Source organism: Schistocerca serialis, chromosome 8 (assembly GCF_023864345.2).
Source record: "Schistocerca serialis cubense isolate TAMUIC-IGC-003099 chromosome 8, iqSchSeri2.2, whole genome shotgun sequence".
Lineage (NCBI taxonomy): Eukaryota > Metazoa > Arthropoda > Insecta > Orthoptera > Acrididae > Schistocerca > Schistocerca serialis.
The window spans coordinates 30,692,148-30,704,981 of record NC_064645.1 but is presented as its reverse complement, the minus strand read 5'-3'; the positions used below and the strand labels follow the sequence as shown (position 1 = coordinate 30,704,981).

The 12,834-nt window shown below is 41.2% G+C and overlaps 1 protein-coding gene across 1 annotated transcript in view; it reads right to left on the bottom strand.

The window, feature by feature from the left end:
• Positions 1-12,834, bottom strand: part of LOC126416205 (trifunctional enzyme subunit beta, mitochondrial) — an 87,091-nt gene that overhangs the window by 33,976 nt on the left and 40,281 nt on the right. Inside the window, exons 5-6 of the mRNA XM_050083797.1 lie at positions 8,200-8,387; positions 7,650-7,824 (exon numbers count right to left, since the gene is read on the bottom strand). Of these exons, the coding sequence (XP_049939754.1) occupies positions 7,650-7,824; positions 8,200-8,387 (363 nt within the window). The remainder of the gene's footprint in view (positions 1-7,649; positions 7,825-8,199; positions 8,388-12,834) is intronic.

Genomic DNA, 12,834 nt, shown 5'->3' with positions numbered 1-12,834 from the left:
ACTCCTTGGCATACGTGGGGAGTCAACGGCGCAGGCATCAACAGAGCAATCCCTGTGTGGTCAGGGGGCTACAACCAACAGGGTACACGGCCGCCCCACCACAATAGACTGGCTACCGCACTGGATATCTGGTGGAAACAAGCTAAGAAGTTCATTATCGTCAACAGCGCAGAACATGATACTGCACGAAGGATGGAGGAAAATGCACCCAGGAGGGTGACCTCACCCAACATCTGGAGAGTAGCAGTGCAGATCCACGTCAATGAAGGATGCAAGAGGTCTCAGCGTGTGATGGACACTATGCACCATGTAAGGCGCCCTTCCCCAATTGGCTTGCAGTTGGGGAAAATTTTGAAAAATGGAGATGAAACCCAACAGGGAACCATCACAAAGGCCAAAACATGCGAGACTCTTTAGTTGCCTCTTACAACAGGCAGGAATACCTTGGGCCTATTCTAACCCCCGGACCTGCAAGGGGAGAATGATTTTGAACGCTGCCTTTGTGCCAGGCCTCACCGACCGACATTGGGAAGAATGGGCTGCCATTCCCAAGAAACCTTATAGCACCTGATTGAACGTATGCCTGAAAGAGTGGAAGCTGTCATAAAGGCTAAGGATGGGCCAACACTATACTGAATTCCAGCATTACCAATGGAGAGAGCTATGAACTTTTAAATCATTTTCAGCCAGGTGTCCACATACTTTTGATCACATAGTGTATTGCACTTCTTGAGACAATGAAGACAAGATTAGATTAACTACCATGGACAAAGAGGCATCCTAGGATTCATTCTTCCTGTCCTGAGAATTAAACATGAAGATATCCCAACGAATGCTACAATGGGAATTACCTTCTACAATACATACACTTCATAGTTGTTTGTAGGGCAGTAGTCATGTGACAGAGCACACAATGTGGATAAACTTATGGAACTTTAAGCAACATCAATCCATATCTGGACAACCTAAGTGGGCAACAACAAAATAAAGAAAATCACTGGGTGACAAATCACCTACAGGACTACTTGAGGGTTAACATCTGTTTGCTGTAGAATTCTCGAACACATTGCGAGTTCGAATGTAATAAATTTCCTCTAAAAGCTTCTGTCCACAAACCAGCACAGATTTAGAAAGCATTGCTCACACAAAACTCAGCTTGCCCTTTTCTCACACGATATCCTACAAACCATGGATAGAAGGCAACAAGCAGATTCCATGCTCCTGGATTTCCAGAAAGCATTTGATGCAGCATCCCACTACAAACTACTGACAAAGGTCCACGCATATGAAGAGGGCTCCCAGATATGTTAGTGGCTCAAAAACTAAGTAATAGAATGCAGCACAATGTCCTCGACAGTGAGAGTTGACCAGGGACAAGGGTATTGTCAAGAAAGCCCCAGGGAAACAAGGGTATTGTCAAGAAAGCCCCACAACCTCTTTATCTATATACATAAATGATCCAGGAGACATTGAGAGATGTATCTATGTACTTTGGCAGATTTATATTGGAGTTCTGAACTTCAAATACCACAAAAATAAAACCATAAAAATATCTGATGCTGTGTGGTTTTCTAATGAGTTGACTAAGAGGCTTGAACCACAAACTTCAATGTTCTGTGACGAATTTTGCTGTCTTTTCTAGGTGCACCACAGGCCTGTTGACTGTAGGGTCCACCTAAATGGGTTAAGGATGCACTACAGATCAGAGGCGGTTATCCAGGCAGCTGACTGTACAGGGTGCATGCACTTTCTCCCCCCCCCCCCCCCCTTGGATTAGGCAACTGTTCAATGAGCTGTACGAATATTAACCTAGGACCCAGCGAAGGTCACTCCTCCAAAACACACACAAAACTACTAAAATCCTAGTGATCAATTGGTAATAGAAAATTAAGGTGATGCATCTGTCTCTGTAGAAAGAAGCTCAAATGCACTAAGAGGGGAAAATGAAGCTGCAAGGAAGATCACTAAGATGGGCATAAACTTATAATTGGGTCCTTCTATTGACCACCACAATCATTCCCAGATGTAACTTTTAGAGAAAACCTCCACTTACTGGCATATGTATTCCCAATCATAACATCATCGAGGTTGTTTGATTATTAGACTATCTATTCTGATGTGCACAGTTTTTTTAAGTGACGCGAGTGGCAAGACATCTTCCAAAACAATACTAAACACTTTCTTTGAAAACTACTTAGAACAGATATACATTTTAAGAAACAATTTGTAATCAAGCTAGCACGTTACATCATTACTGAAAGACCATATTCACTGCTATGGTAGTTTTAGGAGCTGTCTATCTCCCTATATATTTACACGGAGCATGCTTTAATTTTATCCTTAAGTAACATATTGAGGTTTTTGTGTTTGTAATGTTTTTTCTATTGTTGTTCTGCTGTAGGCCTCAAAGGCCCATTAATGCGATAAATGATGACGATAAGTAATATAATTTACCTTCTCTATTTGCAAAAGAACAAGTCAAACCACGGAAGTAAATATTTCCCACAGGTTATTTTCACCGACTTCACGTTTGCATTCATTTCATTTTATAGACTTCAGGTATACTCATAAAAATAAAAATTATTAAGGGTGTCAATACACAAGAAATATTCTCATCTTTTTTATGTTCATTACAAAGGAAGAAATTATTTAGCAAAGGTATTTAAACAGCAAAATTTGTTACAGTTACACAGAAGAAGAAAAATAAAATCAGAACTAGAGCAAGAAGGTGTTTCAAGCTAAGTAAAACAATAACTTGCATAATTATTTACAGTAGGTTTTCAGAGGAAGCCAGTTCCCCAAAACAAGAACAATGCTAAAATTGTTTTGCTACACAAAAAGGAGGTAGACAAGATAAACAGCACTACAAACTACAGAGTCTCCTGACCATAACGTGAACATATTCACAAGAATCATAACTAGCCATTCAGATGGAGGGAAAAGAGGGGGGGGGGGGGCACATACATTGGATTTTACTTAAGTAAAGTAACAGCTGCCTTTACGCATGGAATCAGTGTAAAAGACTACTCGCAAGCCACGAATCAAATTATGGAACATGACAATGGGTATGTATTACCAATTTGTTTGGGATTCATACATTTTTATAAAGAGTCTCAGTATCACCCTTCACGAACAGGGCATTGTTTCAATCAATGTTAGTACACTGAAGAATACATCATATATCAATGCTGCAGCTTTCATTAGGTTTCATCAGGACTGAAAGAAATTCATACCTGAAAGACGTGTCAATTAAGGAAATCCAATCTCATCAAAACTATTCTTAGCCGTCTAAGAACAAGTTTTCAGATTATTAAGCTGCAAAACAGCAATTTAGTGCTGTTTGCAGATGGCGCTCTCATGAATAGCAAACTGTCATCCTTGAGCACATGGAGGGGGACACAAGATGACAGACAAAATTTCTAGTTGGTGTGGTGAATGGCAGCTTTATCTAAATGTAGATAAATGTAAATTAATGCAGATGAGTAGGAAAAACCATCTTATAATGTTTGAATACAGCATTAGTAATGTGCATTGTGACTCACATCAATTAAATATCTATACAATAGAGGGAAACATTCCACGTGGGAAAAATATATCTAAAAGGAAAGATGATGAAACTTACCAAACAAAAGCGCTGGCAGGTCGATAGACACACAAACAAACACAAACATACACACAAAATTCTAGCTTTCGCAACCAATGGTTGCCTCGTCAGGAAAGAGGGAAGGAGAAGGAAAGACAAAAGGATATGGGTTTTAAGGGAGAGGGTAAGGAGTCATTCCAATCCCGGGAGCGGAAAGACTTACCTTAGGGGGAAAAAAGGACAGGTATACACTCGCACACACACACATATCCATCCACACATACACAGACACAAGCAGACATTTGTAAAGGCAAAGAGTTTGGGCAGAGATGTCAGTCGGGGCGGATGTACAGAGGCAAAGATGAAGTTGAAAGACAGGTGAGGTATGAGCGGCGGCAAATTGAAATTAGAAATTAGCGGAGATTGAGGCCTGGCGGATGGCGAGAAGAAAGGATATGCTGAAGGGCAAGTTCCCATCTCCGGAGTTCTGACAGGTTGGTGTTAGTGGGAAGTATCCAGATAACCCGGACGGTGTAACACTGTGCCAAGATGTGCTGGCCGTGCACCAAGGCATGTTTAGCCACAGGGTGATCCTCATTACCAACAAACACTGTCTGCCTGTGTCCATTCATGCGAATGGACAGTTTGTTGCTGGTCATTCCCACATAGAACGCTTCACAGTGTAGGCAGGTCAGTTGGTAAATCACGTGGGTGCTTTCACACGTGGCTCTGCCTTTGATCGTGTACACCTTCCGGGTTACCGGACTGGAATAGGTGGTGGTGGGAGGGTGCATGGGACAGGTTTTACACCGGGGGCGGTTACAGGGGTAGGAGCCAGAGGGTAGGGAAGGTGGTTTGGGGATTTCATAGGGATGAACTAAGAGGTTGCGAAGGTTAGGTGGACGGCGGAAAGACACTCTTGGTGGAGTGGGGAGGATTATCTAGGCGTAGCAAAGCGATACGAAATAGGATAAGCACATCAGGTAAAATGCAAATTCTTGACTCAGTTTTGTGGGGAGAATTTGTGTAAGCATGTTGTTGTTGTTGTTGTTGTTGTTGTGGTCTTCAGTCCTGAGACTGGTTTGATGCAGCTCTCCATGCTACTCTATCCTGTGCAAGCTTCTTCATCTCCCAGTACCTACTGCAACCTACATCATCCTGAATCTGCTTAGTGTATTCGTCTCTTGGTCTCCCTCTACGATTTTTACCCTCCACACTGCCCTCCAATACTAAACTGGTGATCCCTTGATGCCTCAGAACATGTCCTACCAACCGATCCCTTACTCTAGTCAAGTTGTGCCACAAACACCTCTTCTCCCGAATTCTGTTCAATACCTCCTCATTAGTTATGTGATCTACCCATCTAATCTTCAGCATTCTTCTGTAGCACCACATTTCAAAAGATTCTATTCTCTTCTTGTCCAAAATATCAAAATATTTATCGTCTGTGTTTCACTTCCATACATGGCTACACTCCATACAAATACTCTCAGAAACAACTTCCTGTCACTTAAATCTATACTCAATGTTAACAAATTTCTCTTCTTCAGAAATGCTTTCCTTGCTATTGCCAGTCTACATTTTATATCCTCTCTACTTCGACCATCAGTTATTTTGCTCTCCAAATAGCAAAACTCATTTACTACTTTAAGCATCTCATTTCCTAATCTAATACTTTCATCACCACCTGATTTAATTCGACTGCATTCCATTATCCTCATTTTGGTTTTGTTGATGTTCATCTTATACCCTCCTTTCAAGACACTGTCCATTCCGTTCAGCTGCTCTTCCAGGTCCTTTGCTGTCTCTGACAGAATTATGTCATTGACAACGTCAAAGTTTTTATTTCTTCTCTATGGTTTTTAATTCCTAATCCAAATTTTTCTTTTGTTTCCTTTACTGCTTGCTCAATCTACAGATTGAATAACATTGGGGATAGGCTACAACCCTGTCTCACTCCCTTCCCAACCACTGCTTCCCTTTCATGCCCCTCAACTCTTATAACTGCCATCTGCTTTCTGTACAAATTGTAAATAGCCTTTCGCTCCCTGTATTTTACCCCTGCCACCTTCAGAATTTGAAAGAGAGTATTCCAGTCAACATTGTCAAAAGCTTTCTCTAAGTGTACAAATTCTAGAAACGTAGGTTTGCCTTTCCTTAATCTAGCTTCTAAGATAAGTCGTAGGGTCAGTATTGCCTCACGTGTTCCAATATTTTTACGGAATCCGAACTGATCTTTCCCGAGGTCAGCTTCTACCAGTTTTTCCATTCGTCTGTAAAGAATTCACATTAGTATTTTGCAGCCATGACTTATTAAACTGATAGTTCGGTAATTTTCACATCTGTCAACACCTGCTTTCTTTGGGATTGGAATTATTAAATTCTTCTTGAAGTCTGAGGGTATTTCCCCTGTCTCATACATCTTGCTCACCAGATGGTAGAGTTTTGTCAGGACTGGCTCTCCCAAGGCTGTCAGTAGTTCTAATGGGATGTTGTCTACTCCCGGGGCCTTGTTTCGACTTGGGTCTTTCAGTGCTCTGTCGAACTCTTCACGCAGTATCATATCGCGTATTTCATCTTCATCTACATCCTCTTCCATTCCCATAATCCATAATATTGTCCTCGAGTACATCGCCATTGTATAGACACTCTATATACTCCTTCCACCTTTCTGCTTTCCCTTCTTTGCTTAGAACTGGGTTTCCATCTGAGCTCTTGATATTCATACAAGTCGCTCTCTTTTCTCCGAAGGTCTCTCTAATTTTCCTGTAGGCAGTATCTATCTTACCTCTAGTGAGATAAGCCTCTACATCCTTACATTTATCCTCTAGCCATCCCTGCTTAGCCATTTTGCACTTCCTGTTTATCTCATTTTTTGAGACGTTTGTATTCCTTTTTGCCTGCTTCATTTACTGCATTTTTATATTTTCTCCTTTCATCTCCATCTCCTGTAAGCATAGCTCCTCTATAAAGCAGACAGGGGTATAGCAAGCTAGTGCAAGCCATTCTTGAGTACTGCACCTGTGTTTGGGATACCAGCAGATGTGATTAGAGGAGGACATCATAGCAATCCAGACGCATGCTGATAGATTTGTTACTGGTAGATTCGATCAGCTCGCAAATATTGTGGAAATGCGATGTGAACACAAATGGTAATACCTGGAGGTATTATTGCAGAATTTCAGAGAACCGATATTTGAGGTTTACTGCAGATCAATTCTACTCCCAACAATTATGCCAGAAATTAGGGCTCATACAGAGGCTTATAGCCAGTCTTTCTTCTCCTCTCTATTTGCAAGTGGAATGGGAAAGGAAGTGACTAGTAGTGGTATGTGGTACACTCTGCCATGTACTATGCGGTGTGCGGTGGCTTGCGGAATAAGTATGTAGCTGTAGATGGGGGGCAGAATGATGGAAAAGGCAGCTGCAAGTAGTATTGGCAACCTCCACAAATGAAGCAGTAATTAATTCGGCATGTGAATGGACCAAAGAAACCATTTGGTTACAATATCTACTACAGAAATTAGTTAATATGCCAGTACTCCTTACAGTCAAAATGCTAGAGCATCAGAAAGAGGCCTAAAACTAAGTTTATGAAGGATTTATGAATGATGAAACTTAAAAGCTATAGTGATCTTTTGACAAAATCACGGGAACAAGTTTGATTGAAGTTGATGAACTGCAGATACTGGTATGTTTGAAGTCAAGTAGTAAATTTTAATTTATTATTTTTATGAATTTTACCTTCTCGAAATTAGTGTATTAAATTGAAAAAAACTGAGAATTCACCATATTAGTCCAAATGATAGTTTTATCTCCTGAAATATCCTTGCTCTTACAAAAATTGAAAGATTCTGTTACTGAATTTATTGTGTCCCACAAATAAATCAATATAAAATAAAAAATATGTTAGGAAAATTCAGTACCTTTTATACAAACATTCTGTGTAAGCAGTAGTTTTTCTATACAACAAATTGGGGACAACTTAATATATTTGAAAGTTCCATATCTGCAATGGGGATGAGGCCAAAAAGCTTCATTAACTTTAACAGAGCCCATAATTTACCTTTAACTGGCACTACATCTGTAAAGTAACCCTTCTGCTGAGCTTCATGAGCAAGTTTGTGTGACCGGAGAGCGTAATCATCCTGTTCTTTCCTCGTAACTCCAAATGCAGCTGCCAGCCTGTCACCAGAATGACCCATCGTTTCACCTGATGAGAATTCGGATACAGCTGGCAACTAAGGGAAATTGAATTAAAATCATTTTTCATCATCAGTATTCACACTATACTAACATATATTCAACATAGTAGAATGCATAGAGGAAGCAAGATGCTCTATTTAGTAGAACAACTGTGTGTAACCTGATTAAGACACCCTGAAAAAATGTACCTTTCTGAATTAACAGATTTGAACCCTGAACTATATACATTACTGCATAATAATCAGGAATCACTTTATAACAATACACCATCCACCACACAATGTAAAAATATTTAACTAATTTCAGTAAATATTAAGATAGTTTTCATTACAGTGTAGGTAAAGTATAAGTTCAGAGTCGTGCTGCTAACAGTTATATGCCTACACTTAAATAACCTATTTAAGACTTACCTCAGGCACAAAGTGACCTGGTCTGATGGATGCCAGAAGCTGCAATTTCTGCGCTAAAGTTTTGGCTTTGTTGGCCCTCAGCATCAGGCTACGCATTTTGCGTGAGTGCCTAATGGGTACGTCAGACATTGTTTCTACACCACCAGCAACTATTATTTCAAAGGCTCCAGATGCAATTAAACCAATCCCTAAGAGAAAAGTCATGCCTTTTATTCTGGATGTCCGTTACATTAAGCCTTTAAGTGACAATGCATTTTCCAGCATAACAAATTTATGTCAGCATGCACACTTACAGAATCTTAATGAGTAGAACTACTCAATGTATTATTTATTTCTAAGGCCATCATAAAAAAATGGATCATTAATAAATATTTATACCAGTGAAACAAAATCAAAAAAGTTATACATGGTCGATACATAAAAAGTTACAGGCGTGTGTGGGCGAGCGCGCGCTCGCGCACCACTTGTAGGGGTATAACTGAACAGTATACATTAAATTTATACTTTGACAAAAAACTAACTTCAGTACACAGAAGAAAATATTTGGTTAATTATTAAGTCTAATTAATTTAATTACCGTAAAAGGTTAAAAATATGCAGGGTTATCAATTGTTAAATTCAGATTAACCTACAAGAGAAAACCAAATACACAAAGCAGGACAGATGTTGCTCATAATTTGGATAAAACAAAATTCTATTCTAATTATGTGTAATAATTTATCTTTCAGAGGGTTTAATACAAATACTATAGGCTAGGTACAGTAAGTTAATCTCTCCCCCCCCCCCCCCCCCATGGAACACAATAATATAAATCAGCTTACAAATGTCCACTAAACATTCTCTTTTTGGTATCCATCAACATGAATAAGAATCCCAGAGTGTTCTACACAGAGTGCACCAAGACTATCTGCTTGCTGAACCTTCCCATGTAATCACTGACCCCTGATATAATATCACCAACTTCTTAACCACCAACCTCATGATACAAATCTACATACCATCCATTAATGTGAGCACCTTTCAGAAGCCTGAATAACCACCTTTTGCCACGTAGACTATTACGGAACGTGCAGGAAGAGTATCAGTAAGTTTGTGGAAGGTACACAGGGATGTAGACCTGTGCCATTTCTAGTGCTGTGGCCAGCTGCGCAAGGTTTCTCAGTTTGTGTGAATAGCCAGATCAAGGTGGCCCCAGATTCTAAATTTGGTTTAAATCTGGGGAGTTTGGTGGCCAGGAGCACAGGGTAAACTCATTCTGGTGCTCTTTGAACCACGCATGTATGCTGCGAGCAGTGCAACACGTTGCATTGTCCTGCTGGTAGGTGCCATCGTACTGAGGAAAAAAACTGCACGGTCCCCAAGGACAAACACATACTCGTGTTGATCCACTGTGCCTTCCAGTATGATGAGGCCACCCAAGACATGCCTCCTAGCCTCGACTCCTCCAATGATTGTTGCTGGGTGTTTGCTTTCAGACATTTCACACTGTAAACATCAAAGACCATCTGTCAGATGGACCATAAAAAGTGATTAATCTGAAAAGGATATTTACCCAGCCACTCAGTGGATGTCCACATGCAGTATTGGTGTGAAATTCTAGCCTTTGTCACCAATGAACAGCAGTCAGCATGGGTGCATGCAGCGATGTTCACTGGACAATGGTTGAGGAGACACTATCAATAGCCACTTTGCTCACCTGGGTCATCAGCTGTTCAAACAGTTGCATGTCTATTTGCTCAATACATCTCTATAGCCATCATTCACCCCTGTCATCTATGGCCTGTAGTGCACCACAGTTGCTTCAGTGCTGGATTTGGATAGTGCCTTTTGTCACACACAGTATATTTTAACCACAATGACATGTAAACAGTTCGCACTTTAGATACCCTCCACTGCTGGTGCTGCCTCATGCCATCTGTGAGTGGTTATTGCACACTGATGTCTAACAAAAAAGGTGATGATGCAACTGGACCATGTGTATTTATCTTATTTTCAAAATACATGACTTTTCCCTTTTACACAGAGTATCTGTAACGTACCATTACAAAAATAGAAAGATGCTGCTTACACTGAACAATTGTATACAAAAAATCTGCAACAGTGAAAATGATATTTCGTGCTTACTTTTGTACACACTGTTAAGGTTTCTTGTCTCCGTTAATAGTGTTTTTCTCAGTGTCTCTTAGGATTATATACAAGTAGAAAAATAATCAGTAGTCTTGAAATGCAAGCAATTTTGAATGTAGAGGAGGAATTAAGATAACTATTATCTGATGGCAAGATTGAGGTTATTATTTCTGAAGGCAGGTAAGTACAGACACAAAACGCAATGTTGTTCACCAACTAGCTTCTTAAATCGCCATTTCAGATAAAGATTTGAATAGCAAAACTAAATTCTCTTTATTGGAATGTAAACATTTCTCAGCTGCCCCTCATTTACATTAATTACACCCAAAAAGCATAGCTCTGCTACTGCACTTGCACCTGCAGAAAAGTCATTCCCGTAAGAGTTTGGGCAACCTGTCATCAACAGTATTCTGTTCTTTCGAGAACAGTTACTGTCTTCATATATAACAAAGATGATGTGACTTACCAAATGAAAGTGCTGGCAGGTCGACAGACACACAAACAAACACAAACATACACACAAAATTCAAGCTTTCGCAACAAACTGTTGCCTCATCAGGAAAGAGGGAAGAAGAGGGAAAGACGAAAGGATGTGGGTTTTAAGGGAGAGGGTAAGGAGTCATTCCAATCCCGGGAGCGGAAAGACTTACCTTAGGGGGGAAAAAAGGACGGGTATACACTAGCGCGCGCGCACACACACACACACACATATCCATCCACACATATACAGACACAAGCAGACGTATTTAAAGACAAAGAGTTTGGGCAGAGATGTCAGTCAAGGCAGAAGTGCAGAGGCAAAGATGTTGTTGAATGACAGGTGAGGTACGAGTGGCGGCAACTTGAAATTAGCGGAGATTGAGGCCTGGTGGATAATGGGAAGAGAGGATATATTGAAGAGCAAGTTCCCATCTCCGGAGTTCGGATAGGTTGGTGTTAGTGGGAAGTATCCAGATAACCCGGACGGTGTAACACTGTGCCAAGATGTGCTGGCCGTGCACCAAGGCATGTTTAGCCACAGGGTGATCCTCAATACCAACAAACACTGTCTGCCTGTGTCCATTCATGCGAATGGACAGTTTGTTGCTGGTCATTCCCACATAGAATGCGTCACAGTGTAGGCAGGGTCTTTCCGTCGTCCACCGAACCTGCGTAACCTCTTAGTTCATCCCTATGAAATCCCCAAACCACATTCCCTACCCTCTGGCTCCTACCCTTGTAACCGCCCCCGGTGTAAAACCTGTCCCAAGCACCCTCCCACCACCACCTACTCCAGTCCTGTAACCCGGAAGGTGTACAAGATCAAAGGCAGAGCCACGTGTGAAAGCACCCACGTGATCTACCAACTGACCTGCCTACACTGTGACGCATTCTATGTGGGAATGACCAGCAACAAACTGTCCATTCGCATGAATGGACACAGGCAGACAGTGTTTGTTGGTAATGAGGATCACCCTGTGACTAAACATACCTTGGTGCACGGCCAGCACATCTTGGCACAGTGTTACACCGTCCGGGTTATCTGGATACTTCCCACTAACACCAACCTATCCGAACTCCGGAGATGGGAACTTGCTCTTCAATATATCCTCTCTTCCCGTTATCCACCAGGCCTCAATCTCCGCTAATTTCAAGTTGCCGCCACTCCTACCTCACCTGTCATTCAACATCTTTGCCTCTGCACTTCTGCCTCGACTGACATCTCTGCCCAAACTCTTTGTCTTTAAATACGTCTGCTTCTGTCTGTATATGTGTGGATGGATGTGTGTGTGTGTGTGTGTGTGTGTGTGTGTGTGTGTGTGTGTGTGTGTGTGTGTGCGCGCGCGCGAGTGTATACCCGTCCTTTTTCCCCCCCTAAGGTAAGTCTTTCCGCTCCCGGAATTGGAATGACTCTTTACCCTCTCCCTTAAAACCCACATCCTTTCGTCTTTCCCTCTTCTTCCCACTTTCCTGATGAGGCAACAGTTTATTGCGAAAGCTTGAATTTTGTGTGGATGTTTGTGTGTCTGTCGACCTGCCAGCACTTTCATTCGGTAAGTCACATCGTCTTTGTTTTTAAATATATTTTTCCTACGTGGAATGTTTCCCTTTATTATATATATATATATAATACAAACGTCTCAAAAATGAGAAACAGGATCTGCAAAATGGCTAAGCAGGGATGGCTAGAGGACAAATGTAAGGATGTAGAGGGTTATCTCACTAGAGGTAAGATGGATACTGCCTACAGGAAAATTAGAGAGACCTTCAGAGAAATGAGAACGACTTGTATGAATATCAAGAGCTCAGATGGAAACCCAGTTCTAAGCAAAGAAGGGAAAGCAGAAAGGTGGAAGGAGTATATAGAGGGTCTATACAAGGGCGATGTACTTGAGGACAATATTATGGAAATGGAAGAGGATGTAGATGAAGATGAAATGGGAGATATGATACTGCGTGAAGAGTTTGACAGAGCACTGAAAGACCTTAGTCGAAACAAGGCCCCGGAGTAGACAACATTCCATTGGA